The sequence below is a fragment of the Corvus cornix genome, chromosome 22 (genome assembly GCF_000738735.6).
Source record: "Corvus cornix cornix isolate S_Up_H32 chromosome 22, ASM73873v5, whole genome shotgun sequence".
NCBI classification, from domain to species: domain Eukaryota; kingdom Metazoa; phylum Chordata; class Aves; order Passeriformes; family Corvidae; genus Corvus; species Corvus cornix.
In genome coordinates, this window is record NC_046351.1 from 4,077,109 (window position 1) to 4,099,341 (window position 22,233).

General features: G+C 47.8%; 1 protein-coding gene across 2 annotated transcripts in view; it reads right to left on the reverse strand.

Annotated features, from left to right (window-relative positions):
- Nucleotides 1-22,233, reverse strand: part of SLC23A2 (solute carrier family 23 member 2) — a 52,242-nt gene that overhangs the window by 16,211 nt on the left and 13,798 nt on the right. Inside the window, exons 1-8 of one of the 2 annotated variants that reach the window (XM_010390717.3) lie at nucleotides 21,429-21,525; nucleotides 13,460-13,731; nucleotides 12,170-12,268; nucleotides 6,975-7,091; nucleotides 5,680-5,837; nucleotides 2,702-2,790; nucleotides 1,380-1,450; nucleotides 65-246 (exon numbers count right to left, since the gene is read on the reverse strand). In XM_010390717.3, the coding sequence (XP_010389019.1) occupies nucleotides 65-246; nucleotides 1,380-1,450; nucleotides 2,702-2,790; nucleotides 5,680-5,837; nucleotides 6,975-7,091; nucleotides 12,170-12,268; nucleotides 13,460-13,591 (848 nt within the window). In that variant the 5' untranslated portion in view covers nucleotides 13,592-13,731; nucleotides 21,429-21,525. Of the gene's footprint in view, nucleotides 1-64; nucleotides 247-1,379; nucleotides 1,451-2,701; nucleotides 2,791-5,679; nucleotides 5,838-6,974; nucleotides 7,092-12,169; nucleotides 12,269-13,459; nucleotides 13,732-21,428; nucleotides 21,526-22,233 lie in introns of those variants that run through there. The other variant, XM_039564462.1, reaches the window with a different exon arrangement.

Consider the following 22,233-nt stretch of genomic DNA (forward strand, 5'->3'; position numbering starts at 1 on the left):
CCTCTGGCTTTTCCCTGGCACCCCAAAATTGTGACTCCCCAGCAGGAACTCCAGCAGTACTCACAGCATGGCGATGCCCCAGTGCTTCCCAGCTCGCTCCCCAGCAGCCTGGAATCCGGAGAGGCCGATGAGGGCCACGGTGGGGGTGATGGTCAGGGGGCCGATGTAGCGCAGCAGAGCCCCGGGCAGCCCCAGCAGGCCGATGACCACCTCGATCAGCGAGGACATGATAATGGCACCTTGGATCTGAACACACAACAGGGCAGAGAGGCAGCTCAGTCCCATCTGACAGGCAAAGCCAAACCGTTTGTTTTTCTGCTCTGGATTACAAACTGCAGTTAAAAGAATTCAGTGACACAGAAGAACTCAGCAAATTTTTCGTCATAAAACAGCTCATTATGTTTAAGTGACTTATTGCTTTAAGCATAACACTTATGGTTTTCTCCACAAAACTATTACACAACAGACCAGTGGGCCAGTCTGGAAGCTGTGTGGAAAGCACATCACACTGTCAGACAGGAGACCTGGGGTCCAGGCTAACCTTTAAGCTCTCAGATCGAACGGCAAGGGTTGGTGCGCCACGAGGTGATGCTCCTAGCTCCTAGGGGCAGAGTGTGTGCTGCATTGGTCACAAGTGCTCCTTAGAAGCTGGATTAGAGCAGCGTTGTGGTCTCAGGAGACTGTCAGCCCTCTTGGCTGCAGGGCTCTTGGCAGGATGTAGCTATGGTTTGAACATGGGGAAGAGAGAGGGGTTGTTTTTAATTAAGAAAAAGTTGGCAGCCCAAAGCAACGGGATGGGAGATAAATTCCATGACACACGCCTTCATTTGGACTACACTACCTGCCACCCTAGCGTGGCACAGCCCTCAGCCTGCCCTGCAGGGCACCACGACTTCACACTGCAGTGCTGCGAGTGGAGAAGGAGTTCCAGGTATCTCACAAGTCTCTTGGGACAATCAATGTCTTATCACAAGAGTCTCCAACTTAAAGACACTTGAGGACGAACCAGATTTCCTAACTGCGGATTCACCTTCCTGGGGCCAGCCCCGCTGCACAGGGACAGCAGGCAAGAGGTCTGGCAGCAGCTGAACTGCTGCCAGTGAGCACAAATCAAAGTTTACAAGAAGAGTTTTCATCTCACTTGAGCATTTCACTGCACGTCTTTTGGAATGTGGTAACTAACTCCTTGTATTTGCTGTCCAGCAATGAACAGGTGGAAAAGATGAAGACTTCCATGAAATGAGTAAAGGGATATATTCAAATGGAGATCGCAGTGAAAGAAGAAATTACCAACTTAAAGACAAGAACACACAGATGATTAAGTGAGAAACTTAACTGGAATTGGAGAGAGTGACAGCTAAAGGCAACTCCCACATTACCTCTCGTATCCGGGGGTACCAGATGTGCTCCGTGTGAAGCAGCTCTGCTGTCCCGTTTGTAACTGTTATATCTTGCAAAGAGGAGAAAAAACAGAGGCATTTATTCCCCAGCCACTCTGGCCCCGTTCCACACAAAACACATCCCTCCTTGCGCTGCGCCTGACGAACGAGCCCCAGTTTCCAAGTTCTGCTACAAACGAAGCCTCAGCAGGCTCACACCCCCCAGGAGCCAACCCCTCACTTCACCCTCTGCACCACAGTGGAAAAACGCCCTGACTTCCAGACACAAAGGTCAGCCAGGGATTCTCTTCCCACTCCCACAAATGGATGAATGGAGAAGCACTCAGCTGCACACAGGAATCACATACTGCAGTGCTCGCTGTTCCCCAATTTAGGTCACTCACAGAATGAGCTGACCCGTGGTAACAACCCCAGCTGGCATCTCTGGAAGGTGAAAGGGCTCAGGAGGAAGATGCAGCAAAGCTCTTTTTGAAAATCTGGAGTAGTGGAGGAAATTGCTCTGCCACCCAAGGTGATCAGACAGCATTTTCTTTCAACAAGATGTGTATTAATCACATCTTGAATGTGAGCCAACAGAGATGTATAAACATACAAATAACAGGAATTAAATTATTAGAGAATCCAAAGGAGTCCTGGGAAGACCTTCAGTCAGGATTGAGCAGCCTGAGTCCCTGTGCTGCTGCTTCCCACTGCCCACAGCCTTGGTACTCAATAACCACCCCCCACTGAAGAGAAAACTGCCAGAGTCATTTCCACTTTCCAACCCAATTTAAAGCAAATGCTCCCAATCCCAACCAGCACATTTTCCCTCTGGAGTTCAAACCTTCCAGGATGACGACATCAGCAGAGAAAGAGTGAAAAAGAACACCCTAATCTTGTCAAAACCTGTCAGGTTATGACTTAAATAGGGGAAAATCCTGGTCTGGAGGTGATGCCGTACATTGCCCAAACTCCCTCCTACTCACAACTTCAAAAGGATTCAGCTGGGCTCGCTATTTCCAAATATTGGGAAGGAACATTTACGGAATGTAAATGGAACAGAAGTACTTTGTTCTATGTTTATTTGATTTCTTTTGTCAACATTTTTTATATTAAAAAAAAATCCCCAGAAACAGAACTCCACAAGGACATTTTTAGGAGTCTTCCTTCTGTGGCACCGTATTTTAGCACTGTAAAAAGAGAGGCTTTCCATATTCCCTGCTCATTACTCCCAGTTTCCATATCACAAGCTCTGGCAGTTGCACTCCACGTGACCTGGGCTGTTTGTCACTTAAACCTGAACAAGGATAAACAACAATTACCTGTGTTATTACACTTCCACTTCTCCAGAGAGAGAATTGCTCTGGCAGGTGCTAAGAACGCAAAAGCACTGGCTTGGAACAGGGGTAACCTGGTGGAAAGGGAAAGGAGAGATGGTGACATTCTGTGGGCTCACTGCAGCTGGGTGGGCACTCAAACCACCCTTTACTGAGTTATAAAACTGTGAAAGAGGAGGATTTCTCACCAAAGAACCCACTCAGAGAAACACTAAGACTTCACAAGCCAAAGAGCCGACAGCACCTGCCTGAGTTATTAACCAGGTAATTCCAGGAGCCAGGCACTGATGCCAGGCTGTGACTCAGCAGCACAGGGGTACAGAAGGACACTGTGGTGGGAGAACCAGACTGCTGAATGTGCAGCTTTTGCCATCCCAGCACAGGGGAAAAGCTCTCTGAAGGTGCAGCCTGCAGGCTCCATCCGTTCCCTGTGCATGACTCCGAGTGCACTCACCTGTACACTCATTTTTAAGTGCATGTGTCAGTAACTGCTGGGTTGATCAGAGCAGATTAGATGTTCCAAGTGGTTACCACCAATAAATACAAACACTACAAGAATTTCAAGATGGCATTCTTAGCATTGATGTTTATACTTCCCAAAAGATTTAAGATCTAAAGAGCATCTACCTGCACCAACTACGAATTTATTGAACTCTCTGTACCCTGTGTAACGAATATCCTGATGGTACCTGACGACAGACAGGGTGCACTTTGAACTATTCTATAAATAGTGACACTCGTGGATTGCCATGAGATTCCCTTTAACAGGAGATCCCAAGGTGTGACCCAGGGAATTGCTCACGGGCTGTTTCACAGCACCTCGATGGCAGGGCAAACACCAGGGCAGGAGAAAGAACTGCTGAGATTCAGGTAAACATCAGAAAATGCTCAAAGGAGGAGAAGTGTGGGGGGAAAAAGGGTGCACACCCTGAGCACAGCAGAGATCAAACCAGAGGCATGTCAGTAACAGCAGTTGTGAGGTTCACAGGCAGAAGCTGGAGCAGTTTGGGCCATGGGCGATTTTAAACCCATCAAATGCTGAAAACTGCATTAGAAACTCAAACTTCATAAACTCCATGAGCCATCCAAGCATGGCTGACTGGACATAATTCCCACTGGGAGCTCCTTCCAGCACAAATCCCAGCTGTATCTCCGGGAAGTCACGGCTGGTGGCTCAGGGAATGATTCACCTCATTTTGCCAGGTTCATTAAGCAAACGGAGCAGGCTGGTGCCCATGGCAGATCTGCAATACCTGGAACAAGCTGTTACTGCTCCATCCCACCTACACAGCCCCGCATCCCCCTCAGAGGTTTTGTAAACACACACTGCAAACACATTCTCCAGTGCTGAGGTCACGGCTACGAGCTTGGGTTGTTCTGTATCACACTGAACACCAGCACACTGATGGAAAATCACATCTCAGCACGTCCTGCCCAGCCTTTACACAACACAGGTGAGGGAGCTCCTGAAAGGCTCAAAATAGTGAGGGGGGCTTTGTTCCCTGAGCAGGGCAAAAAAAAAAAGTCAATTTAGTTTTTAAAAAATTTTTAAACTAATTGCTCAAAATCAGTCAACCAAGATCTGCCTCTTTCTCAAGAGACAGCTGCAGTTTGGAATGTGACTTACGGATTTTAAGCCAGGCACTCATTGCTAGCCAGCTAAAGCACCAAAAGCTTAAAGTACTAAAGCTCATGAGTGGGATATCATTTAAATTTCATGTCTAAATCATCAAGTTGCTCCGTTTTGGCACCAGCCCTCGTGAAGACAAGAGTTTTTATGCAGTCAAAGTCATCTGGAAATGTCTCATTATGTTCACATGTCCCACAGATGTGAGAGCTGAGCCAGTGCAGTGATGGGCACAGCAACAGCGCTGCCATCCCGGGGTAGATTAAAGCTGAATTTGATAGTCGCAGTCTCACTAATTACCCTGAACCCCTGCCAAAGCTCTGGGCTGGCTACATAACCTAATGAATAGCTGGAATTCCTAAAACTGGTCTGGGTACCAAACTGACCACAACTCCGCCTCGTAATTGAGCTAAATCCATCTTTAAGGACCCTTAAACCATGGAATCTGACCTTTTGAAACCTTTATTTGCTGAAATACTTTGCAGTTGACAGACTTGCCAATGAATACTTGCAAATCTCATTGAGAGGCCTGTGCTGCTGTATCCCATTCCCAGCCTTACATAAACCCACCATCACATGGGAAATAGTTATAAAACATCCAAGCGTGGAAATTTTCTCCTAAACACAAGTTATTTTAAGACCCAAACACAATGTGGCCTTCAGGGATATCAACATGTAAGTACAGTGCAAGTGGAAGCCACCGGAAAGGGAAAAATCCCAACAGGATGGTGGGCAGGAGTGGGATTATACACAAAGAATAGAGAATTTCAAAATTATGGCACCATCATTTTGGTCCCCTCCTTTCTGAATGAGCCCCAAATCCCTCTCTAGTAAGTAATAAAGAGCCAAGGCTAGTTATGGAAAAAAAAAAAACCCAAATATGACAAACTTCCAGACAAGGTAGATGAGGATTTATGGTTACAGCACAAAGAGCCAACCAGGCTGGAAGATTACTAACTCTGGGGAGTACTGAAAGAAAATTCATTGGGAAAGAAAATTTTGTCTTTCAACAGTTTTCACACTGTTGTTTTGCCATCAGAGTGAACTCTTCATACAAAGCAGAGGAGTGAGCTCCTACGTTTCCTGGGTTTCCCTCCTCCTTCTCCCCTGTCCTTGCTGTATTTTCTTACCCTTGGGATGCCTTGTCTTATTTCTGATGCACCTTTTTTTGGGAGCAGCTTTCCAAAAGCTTTCCCTAACTGCCCTGTACCTGAGCTGCCGTTAGTGTTCCGTGCTTCTCCTCTGGAAACACCCCCCACTCCTGGATCCTGGGAAATCCCCAAGGATGCCCGGCCCTATCCCCGGGCCAACACCCGGCCCCAGTCCCAGATCTCACCTGCAGCCGAAGGTGGTCTGCAGCAGGGTGGTGATGCCCACGCAGAAGAAGATGGTCCCGATGAGCTGGCTGGTGGCCCACTGGTCAAAGCCCACGCACATGGCATCGGCCAGCAGGAAGGGCACGGCGATGGTCCCGCTGAAACACGTCAGGTAGTGCTGGGGGCACAGGGCTGGGTTAGTGCTGCAGCCAGGGCTGAGCAGCAAATTCATTCATCACTGGCTTTTCCTTCTGCTTCTGAATCCCCCCCCAAAGCTCTCACTGCCCTGTCCTGAGCTTTCCTTTCAGTATTTGCCTCGAGCTCCCGCTCGCCCGTGATCCCAGTTTCTGTGGGATACACAGGGCACTGGAACAGCTCTGCAGCTGCTCTCCTGAGGAGGTACCCAGGTAACTGTGCTGGGAGCAGCCTCCAGCCCAGAGCAGCAGAGAAATAACTTCACTCACGTTGGCTCAGGTCCACTGGCTCACAAAAGAACCTGGAGCACATGCAAACGAGCTCCCAAGGACCAGCAACTGGGCACTCGTTAATCCTTCCTCAAGCCAAGCACATTAAAAGCAGAACAAACGAATTTTCACCATATTCCACACACAAGGAAAAACAGAATTCCTACGGAAGTGCCTGTCCTTGAGGAAAAGGCAGGAATTAAAAGGATGCTTTGGAATGTATTTGTTTGGAGATCTCAACGTCCTTTGCAGATATTACCAAATTCTCAGCATTCCTGTGGGACAGATATTACTTCCACTGGAGAAGGGAAGGAGATGGAACAGGAGCTGCTCTGCTTCCCACAAGCAGTGGCTGAGCTGGCAGCAGGGCCCAGCTGCCCACCACAGCTCCACTCCCGGCAGGAAGCACAAGCTTGTACTCCAAGGAGCACAGAAGTGGCAAGGCAGGTCCAGGGTGATGCTCCCAGAACTGAAATAACTACAGCAGCACCTTTCAATATTCAATATTTCAGGTCTAAACCATTGTCTCTCCCCATCCTTAACTCCAGAGGTGCCCAATGTCACTTGTGAAGGTCACCACTGAGCCTTTGCTCACGCATTTACTAACGGCAGCTTACAGAACTAAATATTTGAGTGAATCTTACAAATGCCTGAGCTGAAAGCTCAGATCATCATCAAACAATGATCTCAGAGTGTGATCAGCTTCAGAAGAAACCTCTTAACACCTTCTTCAAACACCTCAGAGTGGAGAAGGATAAAACTCACACACACAAACAAATGAACTGGACAGAAAATCCTCAGCAAGGTTTAGAAGTCACAGAAGGAAAAACTGTCTGTGTCTTAGGATGTACCTGTAAGCCCAGAAATATGCAGAGGTACCAGGGAGGAACATCTTCAATGGTGTAAATCATGTCAGTCCTCTGGGCATCCAAACTGCCACTGCTGTCCAGGGTCTCTGCCAGGGAGCTCTGGGGGAGGAACAAGGGACAACAGCAGGTTATTGCTGCACAGGAATAAAGTGAATTTCAGCTGTCAGGCAACTCCCAGATACCCCAGGGCTGGTTCAGCACTCCCAAGCAACGCTGATTTGTGACATTTTCAAAGCCTTTTACATCCAGCTCCTGAATTTGTACTCAACACGTTCCCTTCTGACAGCCATTCCCTGCTTATTCATTTATAATTGCTGATTTATGAGAGAACTGATCGGGCAGCCAAATGGTGCCCAAAAATGGATTCATCATGACAGGACTGCTAAAAAACCCCACCAAAACCCCAAACCACAAAAATAATAAAAAAAAAGAAAACAGAGAAGAATTGGAACTAAGAAGAAGAGCCAACCCTGGCTGTTTCCAAAGGGCTCTGTCCTTGCATCAGAGACTGAAATCACTGGCAAAAAAAAAAAATCCTCATTATGGTAATTGCTTCCCTGCTTTATTTTTACCCAATTTCATCTTGGTTAACCACTTTTAGCCAGAGGATTTATCGTTTTTGCTTCCGCCCCCCCATTTATGCAGTCAGGAAAAAAGCCAATTATTATAACCAAATTAATCCCCATCCAATTTACATCAGTCAAGCGGAATTCCTCCAGGAATTTAAATTCCCCCAGGAATTGAGGCAAGACCACACTGTGCCCTACCACGTGCCCCAGTTCCAGAGAGCCAATGGACAACTGACCACACACAGTCCCACATCAACACCCCTGCAGAGTCTCCATTAAAACAAGAGCCAGCTCTGCCATTTCTCTTTCACAACCAAGTGGAAACCTTTCCCCCCAACTCTCTGGTTTGGAAACTCCTGAGAACAAACCCACAAATGCTCCAAAGCCCCAGCACAACAATAAAAGCAGGGGGAGGTATCAGATTTTGTAATTTCAGATCAAGTAACTAAAAAATTACCTTATACAACAACTTCCCTGCCCTAATCCACCCCAGGACACAGCAAGCCCACGTGAAGTTGCCTCACACGGAGCCTGGGAACTCTGCCAGACTCGTAACTGCCTCAAATGGTCTCTACTTCTCCAAAAATCCCAACACATCCATGGATTACGCTGAGGTTATCTCCATTTGGTGTCACCTCCAAGGTCAGTGAGGCAAACTGAGCCCCGGCTCTCCCCTCCCACCTCAGCCTCCTGTTGGGAAAACAAATCCACTGGGATAATTCACATTCAGGGAGCGTAGGGGAGCACAGTGCTGTGGGAAGGTTGAGGGTGTTGCAGTGGAAAAGCAAAATATAGAAACACTCATTTCAGAGAACTCCTTAAAGCACTGTGAGCACTGAGCAATCCTCTCACCAGGACACAGCGCCCGCACAGAGCCAGGAGGGAAATTTTCCCTGCCTAACCCCTCCTCCCCTCTGCAGCACCAGTGACAGCTTTTCATTGACTGAAAAAGGAACAAATTCTCTCCTGACCCAATTCTCTTAAAAAAAAAAAAACCCACATGAAAAAGATCAGGAATTTGAATCATGGAATCATCAAGGTTGGAAAAGCCCGTTCAGATCATCAAGTCTGACCATTGACACAGCACCACCACCACGGTCATCATCAATCCACATCTCCAAGTGCCACATCCACGTATTTCATGAGCACCTCCACAGAGGAGGACTCTGCCAGTGCCCTGGGCAGCCCTTCCCAATCCCTGACAACCTTTTCCATAGAAAAATTCCTCCTGATGTCCACCCTGAGCCTCCCCTGGCCCAGCCTGAGGCCGTTCCCTCTCCTCCTGGCCCTGTTCCCTGGCAGCAGAGCCCGACCCCCCCGGCTGCCCCCTCCTGTCAGGGACTTGTGCAGAGCCACAAGGTCCCCCCTGAGCCTCCTTTGCTCCAGGCTGAGCCCCCTTCCAGCTCCCTCAGCCTCTCCTGGGGCTCCAGCCCCTTCCCAGCTCCGTTCCCATCTCTGGACACGCTCCAGCCCCTCAATGTCTCTCTTGGAGTGGAAGCTGAGTTCCACCCACAAAGAAAATCTTGGAGTGTCCGGTTGCCTCATCCCTCCCCTCTTTCCCTGGAACAGAGGCTCCACATGAGAACAGATTCACCTGAAGCCCTGTGTTTGTTCAGCTTTCTGCCTGAGAGGTCACCACACAGTTCCAGAGGGGCAGATGTTACAACATCTGCTCCCGAGGCAGGAGCAGAAGAGCTGCAGCAGAAATGAACTGTTTGCCTCAGGAATCGCGTCAGTGCTGGCTTGGTGGAGCCACCCCAAGAGCAGCAGGGATCCCAGGTTCTCCAAACACCCAGCCAGTGATTTGTGCAGACTGATGACTCTGTTACGGCCCTGCCTTTTGAAAACCCATCTTTGGGCCTCTTTTTTACTTCCTCGAGCTTTGCCAGACCAATATCCAGCAGCTCTCCCACTGCTCCACTTGGTGCCAAATGCTGATTTTTCCTCATAGGACTGATGAGGTTGCATGAAGTGCATTCCTTAGCTTCTCCACCTGCTGTTCTATTCATCCTACCCTGTCCTGTCCCGTCCCATCCCATCCCATCCCTCCTCGTCTTTGGGCAGCAGAAAGCAGAAGTGCTGGCCTGTTCCTGCCAGGAGGGCCATGGCTCATGGAGCAAGTTTCTGAGTCCTTTCAGAGCTCTCCACTTGTGATTCCACCTCTAAACTACTCTGCAAAGAGCAGAACCCAGCAGCAGGCACAGGGCTTGGGAAGCAGTGAGCTGGTCCATGGCATGGAGAAAGATCTCTCTGGGTACAGATCAACAACTGCCAACCATTTCAAGCCCTCCTTGAGGAACTGAAGGTTATAAATCTTCTGATGAAACAATTTCAAACTTCACAGCGATGTTTGTGCTACACAGCAAAGCGGCTCTAAAGGAAAAATCCCACCCAGGATACTCCCATTCCTTCCAAAAGGCACTTCCATCACTTTGGGAGAGGCAGCTCTCAGCCCTGAGCAGATCATGGCTGCAGGGAACACACACAAAAGAGTCCAAGACTGAACAAGGAGGAGTTGGAGAACTCAGGTGAGCCCTGGCCACCCCGACACCCCAGCGGGCACTCACTGGCCCTTTGGCACCTCGAGCCTGGGCCTGCCAGGCTGACCCTGCCTCGGTGCCTGCCAGGTGTGCCACAGGGAAGTGCTGGGAATGGGCTGTGCCTTCCCAGCCAGATACTCATCACACACTGACCCTGCCTTGGATTATTTTAACTGGCCAAAGGCACAACGTGCTGTGCTTTTCTCAGTTTTTCCCTGGTAAGTATAAACAGGGGGATTGACACAGAAAGAGATGTACAGAGAATGCTGTGGGTAGAGAAGAAACCCCACAACAAACCCATCCCAAAATCCAAAGAAACAAACCCCAACAGTCAAGACAAAGGCTCTGGTACGAAGCACTAGTGGGAAAAACCCAAAAGGGGACTGATGAGCTGTGGGGAACAAGGTCTCTAGAGAAATACCTTCCATGAAGAGCCCCCAGCTGGGCACTCTGCTCTAGTGGAAGCTGCCCCTGAACATGGCATGGGGTTGGAACTAGGTGATCTTCAAGCAAAATCCCTTCCAAAGGAAACCATCCTGTGACTTTATTCCACGAAGCAACAAGGCATTGCTTGTTTCACAGGGATGCAGCAATAGGTATTGCTCAGCTGGGCTATCAGTTTACTGTCTCAGGTAACAAATGCTGTGAGCCAGAGCGAGCCCTGGGCATCCTCCAGGGATGAAGGACATTTCAGGCCTCTTTGCTAAAGGCTTTTTATTCAAGAGCTTTTGCTTGCTCTTTCGGTGAGGATCTCTCAGGAGGAATGGATAGCCAAGAATGAACACAGAATTATGGAATGGTTTGGAAGGAGCTCAAAGCCCATCCAGGGACAGGCAGGGACACGGGCAGGGACACCTTCCACTATCCCAGGGTGCTCCCAGCCCCATCCAACCTGGCCTTGGACACTTCCAGGGATCAAGGGGCAGCCACAGCTGCTCTGGGCACCCTGTGCCAGGGCCTGCCCAGCATCCTGTTCATTCACTGTAAGTCACAGCAAAGCTTTAACTCAAGGAGATCTGGTTACTCAAAAGCTCACAGTGACTTTAAGGTGAATTATTCTCCATCATCCACAGTTCTGATCACGTGGATTAGCTGGAAGGGAGAAAAGCACACATTTGGTAAAACCAGGCCGTGGTAAAACCCAGGAGCACTTTCTTGTCTAGAGATCGCTTATCTCATTGCACAATTTCACCCAAACACCTTTTGCTCAAGGCTTTTATCAGATTGTGCCTCTCCACTCCAGCCCCAGCATGCTCCAAAATTCAGCCATCAAAGACTTTGGCAGGTCAAGGAAAATCTGTCCACTAAACATGAGAGTGATGACGATGGCTGTGGGGCTGAGAGTGAGACACCCGGGCAGGCTGAGCGTGGGAGCCGGGAGTGCACCGGGCACAGCGGGGCACTCACAGCCTCCTCTGGAGCTGAACACTGGCAGGCCTCTGGCAGAATCAGCTGCTCAGGGGGTATTTTAAATCTGAAATTCAGGAGTGACTTCTGGTGTCTGAGTTAGAAAACCTTAACTGCATCCCTCGGTGCCATCCTTGCTCCAACAGAAACTACGGCCTCGAAGGAAGGAGCATCATGCTGCTCTTGCTTGGAACCAGGGGTTTTGTTCTTGTTTCAATCAGGACATTTGAAAAACTTTGGTCAAGTTGAGACTTTTCAGAGACAAGGCTTTACCACAAAGCCAGTTTGACGGAACATTTCAGAAGCTCAGATTTACCATAATCTTCATCCTTGTTTTAAACAAAAGCTCAGATTCACACCATCTCATCTTGTGGGATTATTACTGAGCAGGCCTGGGGAATGATGGAATGGAGAAAAAAGCTGGAAAAAGCAAACCAAGGGCATTAACTGCTTCCACAATTTCCTGAGTCATGCCCAAAGTGCTGCAACCAAAGTGTGTGACAAGGAGTCATGAGGGCAGAACTCCCCAGGCTGATGTGAATCTGCAAGTCAGCAGGGCTGCTGAGACAGGAACTCTCACAGCCAGGGGAGACTGCTGTGGGCAGATCATGAGCTCAAAGAGCAAGAATGAGTTCTCACCTAGCAGGGAACCCCCACGTACCTTTTCTGCTATGCCATTTTCTGTAGTGTAGATGGCCATCAGCTCCGTGTCCTCTGTGTCCTGATCACCACTGGATGTTGCTCCACCGTTTATTACAACCTTAAAAATATAACAAATACAGAAACACAAGGTCTTTTAAAAGAAACATTTCCTCTGCGATCACACCTCGTGTCACTCAGTTTTCTCCCTCGGTACTTGACATCTGCCTCTGACAATTTGTCAGAAAACATGAGGAGCATAACAAGCCATCATTTCTGTAACAGCAGGTCTAGGGATAGAGAGAGACTTGATAGACATTGCAGAGAGCTCCTGAAAACCATCACAGAGAGCTCCTGAAAACCTGGGCAGTGTCAGCTTGGGGCAGGGGGAACCAGCAGCACTGGCTGGAAGAGTTCTCCAGAGGAGAGGTGTACAACAGAATGATTCAACTGAAAACGTAAGTAGAAGACAGCAAACGTCTCCCTGCTGTTGCCTCTTCCTCTCAGTTGAGCGACTCAGGTGGTCAACAGGGGCTGAACATGAGCCCAGGTGGGCAGGGAGGCTCTGCTGAGGCCCCTCGAGTGCTGTGTCCAGATCTGGCCCCTCGCAAGAAGGACACTGAGGGGCTGGAGCGTGTCCAGAGATGGGAACGGAGCTGGGGAAGGGGCTGGAGCCCCAGGAGCGGCTGAGGGAGCTGGGAAAGGGGCTCAGCCTGGAGCAAAGGAGGCTCAGGGGGGACCTTGTGGCTCTGCACAAGCCCCTGACAGGAGGGGGCAGCCGGGGGGAGGTCGGGCTCTGCTGCCAGGGAACAGGGCCAGGAGGAGAGGGAACGGCCTCAGGCTGGGCCAGGGGAGATTTAGGTTGGATATGGGGGAAATGCCTTCACTGGAAGAGTGGTTAAGCACTGGCATGGGCTGCCCAGGGCTCTGGTGGTGTCCCCATGCCCGGAGCTGTTCAAAACCAGAGCAGATGTGGCACTTCATGGTTTAGTGGACGTGGTGGTGATAGGTCACAGGTTGGACTTGATGATCCTGGAGGTCTTTTCCAACCTCAGTGATTCCATGATTCTACCCCAGGGGCTGCTGCAGGAGGACAGTTCAGTGCCCTGATCGTGCCTGGGGTGCTGCACGTCCTGGGAACGCAGAATAACCACACACAGCAGGACTGGCTGTGCTTATACACAACTATTCAGGGGAGCAGAGCTTTGTCACTGACTGCTCGTGGAAATGAAGGGTTTGTACAACATGACTGGAGCTTTAATCCCTGATTCACACCGAGCCTGACTGGGCAGTGCTGGAATGTGCTACTCACAGGCAGGGTGAAGAAGGTGGGATGTTTGGATTCATCCTCATATTTGCCCTCTGTTGAGCCTCCCGCCTCCACCGATTTGGAAGTGGTGTTCTTGCCAATCCCCATCGTTTCCAGAACGTCCAGGACTTGCATGCAGCACCCAGGAGGTGCTTCTGGGATGCCAGGCCAAGAACTAAGGACAGCTCCTTATTCAAGCAGCAGCAGCTCTGGGAATCACACAAGTGCTCAGTAATCCAGCTGGGACATCAGGGTATCATTTGCATCAACGGCTCCTAGGAGTGAAGGGAGAAATTGGTATTTTTTATTCCCTAAAAGAGATGTGCAAAAGCACAAGCCCCACAGCCTGGGCTCCCTCTCGTGCTCATGACTCACCAACTCTCATCATTCCTTCCTGATAATTATCATTCAAGGTATTTGAAATTCTTTCACACTGGGAATGCTCTGGTTATTATCTCATTCTTCTCCTGTGTTTTTCAACCATTAGTAGTATATTGAAACCTTTTTTCCCAATCTCACAGCCATTTCCACAGAACTTTTTGGGAACAAAGCACCCCTGTACTCCACATCCAGAGCAGTGCAGCACAGCTGAACATCCACTACAAACAAGACTTGGGCTTCTCCAAGGAGTTTTAATCTGCAGAGCTGCTTGCAGATTTATCCTCAGTATTACTGAATCCTTTCTTTGAAACAAACTTCCTTTGAAATAAGAAGCATCTGGGAAGCTCAGACTGGATGGACAGGGAGGCACACCTGCCTTTCAGTGAGCCTATTTCAGAGAGAACCAGCTCCTTCTGCTGAACATCCTAACCCAGAATAATCCCCAAATTCTCAGTCGTATGAAGAACATTCCAAGCAATCTGACTGATGATGTTAAAGAACTGCTTCAGGACAAACTGGTGTATTTTAATTAGTTTCACTTCTCTTTTGGCACAAGGACAGGAAAGATCACACCTTAGTGGGTCTCTGGTTTTGCCAGATGGGTCACTACAGCACAGTTTTCCCCCATTTGCACCTTAAATTAGCCCAGCCAGTCCATTATCATCCCCACATTTTCCATTTCCAAGATTAAAGAACAGGAATTAATGTATTTGAACCCCAACTTCCCACAGGACAGCACAGAAAATCCTGCAGCAAACCAAGCTTTGCAACCTGGTTGCTGAGCCCCAAACAGAAAATGCAGCTGCCAACACCTGCAGGTGAAACCGGGTCAGACACAGGTGGAAGTACAGGACAGAACCAGAAAAATGGTCTCTTGAAAGTCACAAAAAGTGGAATTTTCTGCATCCATTCAAGCAGCAGAACCCACTCCCACTGGTGTTACTTCAAAAGCAAGTTAATGACAGGTTCAGCTGAACCCTGAGGTGGAAACAGAGCTCATGGGCACTCACAAACACAGGTTTGGATTGGAACAGAAGCAGGACTTGGGTTTTTCCTTAAGTCTCCCTTCCAGATGCTGCTCAGGAAATGCCAGCAGCTCCTGTCTACTGTAATTGCAATAATAACTGAACTTGAGAAAGACTTCTGCTGAAGGCAATTCAGGACTGTACTAATACATGAATACCAATATTTTAGAACCTCTTAATAGCTGTTAATTGCTCATTTGCTGGAAAATTCTGGTTCCTTGAGGTGAAAGAGATACCTCAATGCAGGTATCTCTTGAAAAGTTACATAAAGAAAGACTGTTTGGGCACCGAGATCCCTCGAAGCATTAATTAAATCAAGATGGGATGGAAGGCAGTGCCTGCAAATCAGCGTTAAGATTTGTTTATGAAAATAAATATTAAGGTAGCATAATTAATTATTTCTCACCTGAAGACTGAAGGAGAAGACTGGTTTGAATACTCACTGTCTTGTTCTGGAAAAAAACCAGTCGTTCCCGTTTTTACAATAACCTCTTCAAAGAGGTTAATAATAAGATAATAATAATTTGAATAATAATATATATAATATATATAATATATTATATATATAATATATAATATATATAATAATATATATTATATAATAATAATAATAATAATAATTTGAATAAGCTCTTCAAAGTGCAGACAGGTACTGGTTAAAGGTTTGGGGGGAGTGGGGGGTCTGGGCTGGGATCTTTGGAGGGGTTTTTTGTTTGCTTTCACTGCAGAGCAGCGAGGGATTTTTTCTTCCAAGCACACAAGAACAAAGAGAAAAGAATCTGCCTTTTTCTGTCATTGTAGACGTATTTTATTCTCCAAGAAAATCAGTGATGGAGACAGGCGAGGTTTAGTCTGGTAGCTTTATCCTCTTGGACTGGGAAGGGAAAGGGAAAGGGCAGCAGGACACCTCCCTAAGCCAGGGCCAGTAAAACCTGGAGCCAGGAAAGCTGCCAGTCACGGGATCTGCTGTAAGGTGCTCTGGCAGCATAAGCTGCTTAGCTGGCATTAACCAGCACCTCCAGATAAAAAAGAAAAGACTCTGTAATCCTGCTTTGCTGGGCACTGCACAACAGCAGGACTGCTATCTGCTCCAGGATCGGGTCACTCCCAGGAATTGTTCCTGGGAATTCTGCAGGACAGCAGCAAAGCTTGCCTTGTCTGGATTGCTGAGAGCTGACACACACAGCTAAAAGAACTCTGCATGAGGGCTCCCCAACAGGCACCTCCCAAGTAACAGGCAAAAAGAGCCTCACTGCTACTTTTCTTAAAGAGAGGGAGTGTTTGTGTCAGGAGGGCTTGGTCCAAGAAAAACCAGGAGAAGAAATTTCCCAGCTCTTCTTGCTTCTACCCAGCAATTAAAATTGCACTTAATGGCTCAGATGATCACCAGGGATTTTTGGAATACTTTGATTCTGCAATCTCGAGTATCAAAGTGAAGCAGATTACCTCTTCTGCTGCCTAAAGCTATCTGGGAGGTATCATTCCCTATCAGCTCCTGTGTCCCACCAGCTGAACCCAGCTGCACCACATGACTCAGGCATTTTTACAGCCCTCCACAGCAAATCCAACTCCTCAGCAGCTGAAAAGCCATGGAGAAAGAGATAAAACTCATGCAGGTACACTCAGTACAATCAGTCATCTGCAGGCTCGGATTAAATGGAAAGGCCAGAAGTGAAATTTCCATCAGGACTCTGATTAAAGTTCACCTTTCCACACCAAATTAACTCCAGTGCACACCTGTGCTTAACACAGAGGGCCAAGAGCTGCCAGGGGTTTACAGTGCTGGAGATAAAATTACGATTTAGACAAAGGGCAGGAAATAGCCCAGGTGCAAGTTCAGGAGGAAAAGCCTCCTGGCCAGGGAAAGGCCACTCTGCACCTTCAACACTTGCCTTTTCTCCAGCAAAAACCTCCCTCCAGCTTTGGAGCCATCAGGAGAGGACACAAAGAGATGGCAGTGTCTGGTCTGACACAACATCACCTCCTCACACTTCCATGACCACTCACCACATTTTCCCTCTTGCCAAGGTTGCTCCTCTTTCGTTTAAAGGAGTTAGGATGCATTTTGAAGCTCATGGAAAGAAAGATGAAACCCATCACAGATAGGGAGATCTATGATGCAAGACTGTGTTTAAGTGCTCTTTTTCTTCCTGCAAGTCTCTGCTCTGGAACCTCCACCGCAAATAAAAACATCCACTGGAGTACAAAGCTTTTCCTACAGGAAAATCTGCCCCTGTGCCACCACAGGCTGCACAAAAGGCTGCTACTTCACGAGGTACCAAACTGCCTGGGAGTCAGTAAAAATCCTCTGAAAGCTCCTCTCTTAAGTGGATCCAAGGGTTAACTTGGGCAGGACAGAAGGTACAGATGGACATAAAGAGCTTATTACCATGCAAGGGAGAACTGGCCATGAACCCATAAAGGATTAGGCCATGTAATACAGACACCTCCCTTGCGTGCATTGGATATAGTTTTTGGCTGAACCACACTAAAAATATTCCCTAAATCAGATTTGCTGTGATGGCAATTTGTCCCTACAGAGCTGAAGGCCCAGTGGGAGGGCCTTTAACGTTAACACTTGAATCCAGAGCTGGGCAAAGCAAAGACCGGACTGAATTTGGTGGCCCTTCCCTGCTGCACAAAGGAAATATTCGTGAAGGAAGCACAACAAGTGGGGTGATAAAAGCAGCTGGTGATGAAACAGGCCAGGCTTGGGAAACAACTGCAATCCTTTGGAGGGCATGGATGGCAAAGCTCCCAGGAGCAGCACGGTGGGACTGCCCCATGTCACACCTCCCCGAGGAAGGAGCCATGGCACAGCCAGCCAGGACCCTTCTGGCTGCTACAGACGGCTGAGGAGCCAAGAGAGCTCTGGCTGTTGCACACGCTAAGGAGATTAGAATCAAATTAAGGTCACTGCTTAATTACAATCATCAATTTATTATTTTAATTAGCTGTCAGGCTCATGTGAACAGACCAACTTTCTCCTGCAAGCAGAAATGATGCTCAGCCAGAAGTTGTCACACTTGAGGTGCCTCTGGAATTTCACCACCTCCCATGGCACTTCCAAGTGTTTGGCACATCTGAAACTCGGGCACATGATGTGTTTAAACACAAATCAAGGCATCCTCTAGCTCTGAGATTGTATTTTTGGCAGCAGACGCACAACAGAGGCATGGAAAGGGACTTGGACTCCCTTGCACGCTATTTTCTTGTTAAATGTACCCAGTCTGAGCAGAAGATAAAACCAGCTCTAACCCCACTTCACTCGCTCAGGCCCAAGGCACTGAGCACTGGGGAGCTCACAGTGGGAAGGACACACCAGAGACTGAGGCTAAAGCAAACTTTCAGTTCCTGCAGTGTCACAGCTGTGAAGAATTGGAAGCCAGTAACAAACACACTGGACTGACTTTGTTTGGGGTAAAAAAGTGCATTTGGGCCAAGCAGCTCATCCTGCTCTCCCGGACAAGTCACAGAGGAACCGAACCACCCCTGTGGGACAGAGCTGCCATGCGACAGCCAGGATTCCAAAGGGGAGACACACAGAAGGGACAGGATGGATGCCAAGAGATCAGGGAAGTTGTGAAAGGAATTCCTTGCCCAGAACACTGCACCAAACTGATCAGGGGCACAGGAGTGCTCCAGCAGTGCAGACAATTAAGGGATGTTGTAGAGGCCCTAATTAGACAAAGTTTGCTTACAGAGCACAGCTATGCCTGGCCAGACGCAATTCCACACAAAAGCAAGGCAATTCCCAGTTAATTATGGAATAGCAGCTTTCCCCAGACTGGCACTGGCTACACCCTCACATAAAACTTCTGTCCTGATTTTGTGCCATTAAGGTATTAAAACCCCAAACCTCATCTTCTCGTTGTTATCCAGACCTTGTCTGCTGTGCATCAGGTCCAGGCACTGGATTTATCTGTGTTCTCACTTTTCTGCTGTTTTTAATACCAGAAGAACCTCAGAACATGGTTCCCCATTTCCTTCTCCAGCCTGCACAGCTGTTCACACCTATCTCACAGCTTTTATAAATAAACATTAGAGTTACTTGTTTCTGAGAAACTGTTAGAAATGAAACAGCCCATTACCAAAGGGTTTTCAAATACTAAGGACCAAACTACAAGCCACCAAAAGAGCACCCACTTTGCTACTCAGAGGTGTCCAAGGGACGCTCGATGTTTTCCCAGGAAAAAACGGTTCTCCCCAGTTAAAAACATTCCACAAATATCTCATCACCGAGGTTAAAAAAGCCCAGTAAGTACTTAAACGATGCCATCAGAGTCCTGTCTGCAGAACCACAACCACAAGTCCAATTGCTTCACGCTGTTACATCCCAGATCCGTACCTGGATATGGCACCTGTGAGGTCCCACCCACTGCCCACATACGGAGGAGTGCCCCAAAGGCATTTTTTCTGCCTTCCAGGGCATTTTCGCCATCTCACAGATGTGAAAAAGGTGCCCAGAACCCACACTTAGTGTTCTCTTGCTACATGGTAAAAACCATCCTCCTGCTTCAATCTTAGACCGAGTTTTGCCTCGGGCTGTTTGGAGCAGCCTCTTTGGTCCCAGGAAACTCGTGATTCGTCTTTAGCAGGGGCCTCTCGGACCCCGAGTTCCTTCCCATGAACTGAAGCTGCACTGAAATGCCACCACATCCTTAAATGCTCCAGAGATCTCCCTCCTCCACTGAACCACATCCACGACTGAAGAAAAGCAGACTTCAAACTTAACCTAACGCCACACAAAAAGGCATCGCTTCTCTTTACCTGCAGCAGAGACAAATAAAATGCTGCTAAAATACCCAAACTTCCTAACATTTGAATTTTAAAAAATTAAATTTAGGTTTTAAAAAGAGTCGATGAGCACTTTAAGAAGTTTCCCTCTTCACTTCAAAGCAGCTCATCAAAGCACAAACATATTCTTTCTTTGTAGGCACTAATGAATTTTTAAGTAGTTGGTATTTTGACTGCCATCCAGAACGATGCTTTAATAACTGACCAACATTATTAGGGCAAGTCTACACAAGGATAAGCAGGAAAGTTATGCCGAGCTCAAACCTTCCATGTATTTAAAGCACATTAGCTAAATCTCATTAACTTCCTGTGTGAATGAGCTCGCTGAGAAGGGGACTTAAATCCAGCTGAATGAGATGTTTAACAAAGGATCTCCCAGCTTTCAAAAACTACAAGTTTGGTTAGTGAAGTTATTAACTAAGAGCTTAGTTAGGCTGTGATTCTAAACTAAAACAGCTGAAATATGAGTGTTTCCAGCATAAATCAACCTGAAGAGTATTTGGTCAAAACACTGCTGGCCAAGCAGTTCCTGCTCATCTTTCACCCCATTACCCCCATTTTCTTGCTCCAAAAGGCAGCAGTTTTGCCCAAATTTTGTGCAGTGCATTTGCCACCCTCCCTGGGGAACCCCCACGAGTGCACAGAGATGAGAAAAGGGCATGGGAGAAGATTAAAATTCCAAAGCAGCACAAGCAGAAGGTGGGAGATGACAATTTTCCAGCTCGTTATCTGTACACAGAGACTGCTGGGAACTAACACCTGCAGAGTTCTCCAGACTCAGGGTAAATAAAAATTAAATCCTGTCTCACTGTTCCCTACAAAGCTACTTCAGAGTCTGCGTCGGGGCTCAGCACACCTCGCACAGCGTATGGCACACATTCATCTGATTTATAATGGTATGGAGTCCTTACAGTCTCCCTGGGGAGAATTAATAATTTGGGCATTCCGATAGCTCCCCGTTATTATGGATATTAATACACAGTTCGTTAAGCTCCTTCACGGCCCTCAAAGCAACCTGAGCACACACTGGGTCCTTTCTCAGCCTGCTTTGTACTTGGACTTGGCACTTTGATGAAAGCTGCCTTCTTTCCAAGACTTTAATCACATTAAAACAAAGGTGGGGTTAGAGACTCATCTAGGAAAAATTCCATTTATTAAGTAAATCGAGGTAATGTGCCAGTTTTTCAGCTCTGGATATGAAGTTCCTTCCCAAAGGCTGAGGATCCCTGTGGCTACTTTGGAATCGGACACTCCCTCCTTTGGAAAGGGAACAGCTTGAGCCCAGTAATCAATACAAACCCAGCAACTGATCCCACACTTGAAAAGTTTTACACTGAGTTACCTGTTCGGCTTGTCTTGAAATAAACACTTCACTTCCATTTAGCATAACTTAGTAAGATTGGGAATTAGTAAACTTCCAAGAACTAACCAAGATGCTGTACTTCTGTGCTCAAGCTTTCTTAAAATCCCTTTTACTACATAAATCTCATACAAAATTTTCCCATTTCAAAAATTAAAAGCAAAGCAAAGTTTACAGATAAACAGAAAAAAGTAAATACTTTTGAAATAGTAAATGTATCTTTTTATAGTGATAGAAATTTCAAAATGAAAAATTAAGTCCTCAAATCTTTAACATAAGGAAAATTAGTTATTAACACCAGCAAACACAAGTTTCTAAGTTTCTTATCAAATAACGCTGACACCAAAGCAGTTGAATTTTTCCAGTCACCCCCACCGGGACGTGAATCCCAAGGTAAACCTGCACCAACCTCTCGGAGGCAGCTTCTGCAGTGCCTGTGGCAGCCGGAGCCGGAGCCGCAGCCTGGGAGGAAGGATGCCGACATTCCCCGGGAGCGCTTTTATATCCTGCTGCTCCCATTGTGTAACTGCTCCGTGCCCAATCCCAGCCCGTGCTTACACAAGGGCCGGCCAGGAGGCAGCCCTGGACACCCCCGTTACTCCCCAGTTACTCCACACCTCCTCCGGGCTTACGCAAAGCGAACGGGCGCCCAGGGCAGCCCAGCGCCGGGAGCTTCCAGCTCGGACACGAACTGCAGCTCCACGGGGAGAACACCCAGCCAGAGCCCTCCGAACACAACTGGCACAAATATTTACATGCCTGGCTGCAACAGCTGGAATCAGGCTGGGGCTTTTCTCCCAGTGTTTTTCCATGAGCCTCCCTTGTGCAACTTGCACGGAAATGTTTGTATTAGCAATTGGACACATTTTCGAGAGGTCCCAGATCTCAAAGCTCTTCCCTAAGACAAAGGTCACTGATCCACAACCTCACTGGGAACTGAAACACACCAGGACTCGTGCTGGGCTCCTTCACTTCCCCAATGGAAAACGCTGAGTAACAATGATATTGGGCACAGGGCAAAGTGAGATGGAAAGGGACATAGGAGAAGAACTGAAAGACTTGAAACAACAACAAAACCAACAGGAAATAAAGGGTTGCCACGCACTGGAACAGGCTGCCCAGGGAAGTGGGTGAGTCCCCACCCTTAGAGGTATCTAAAAGACATGCAGATGTAGCATTCAGGGCATGGTTTAGTGGTGGACGTGGCAGTGCTG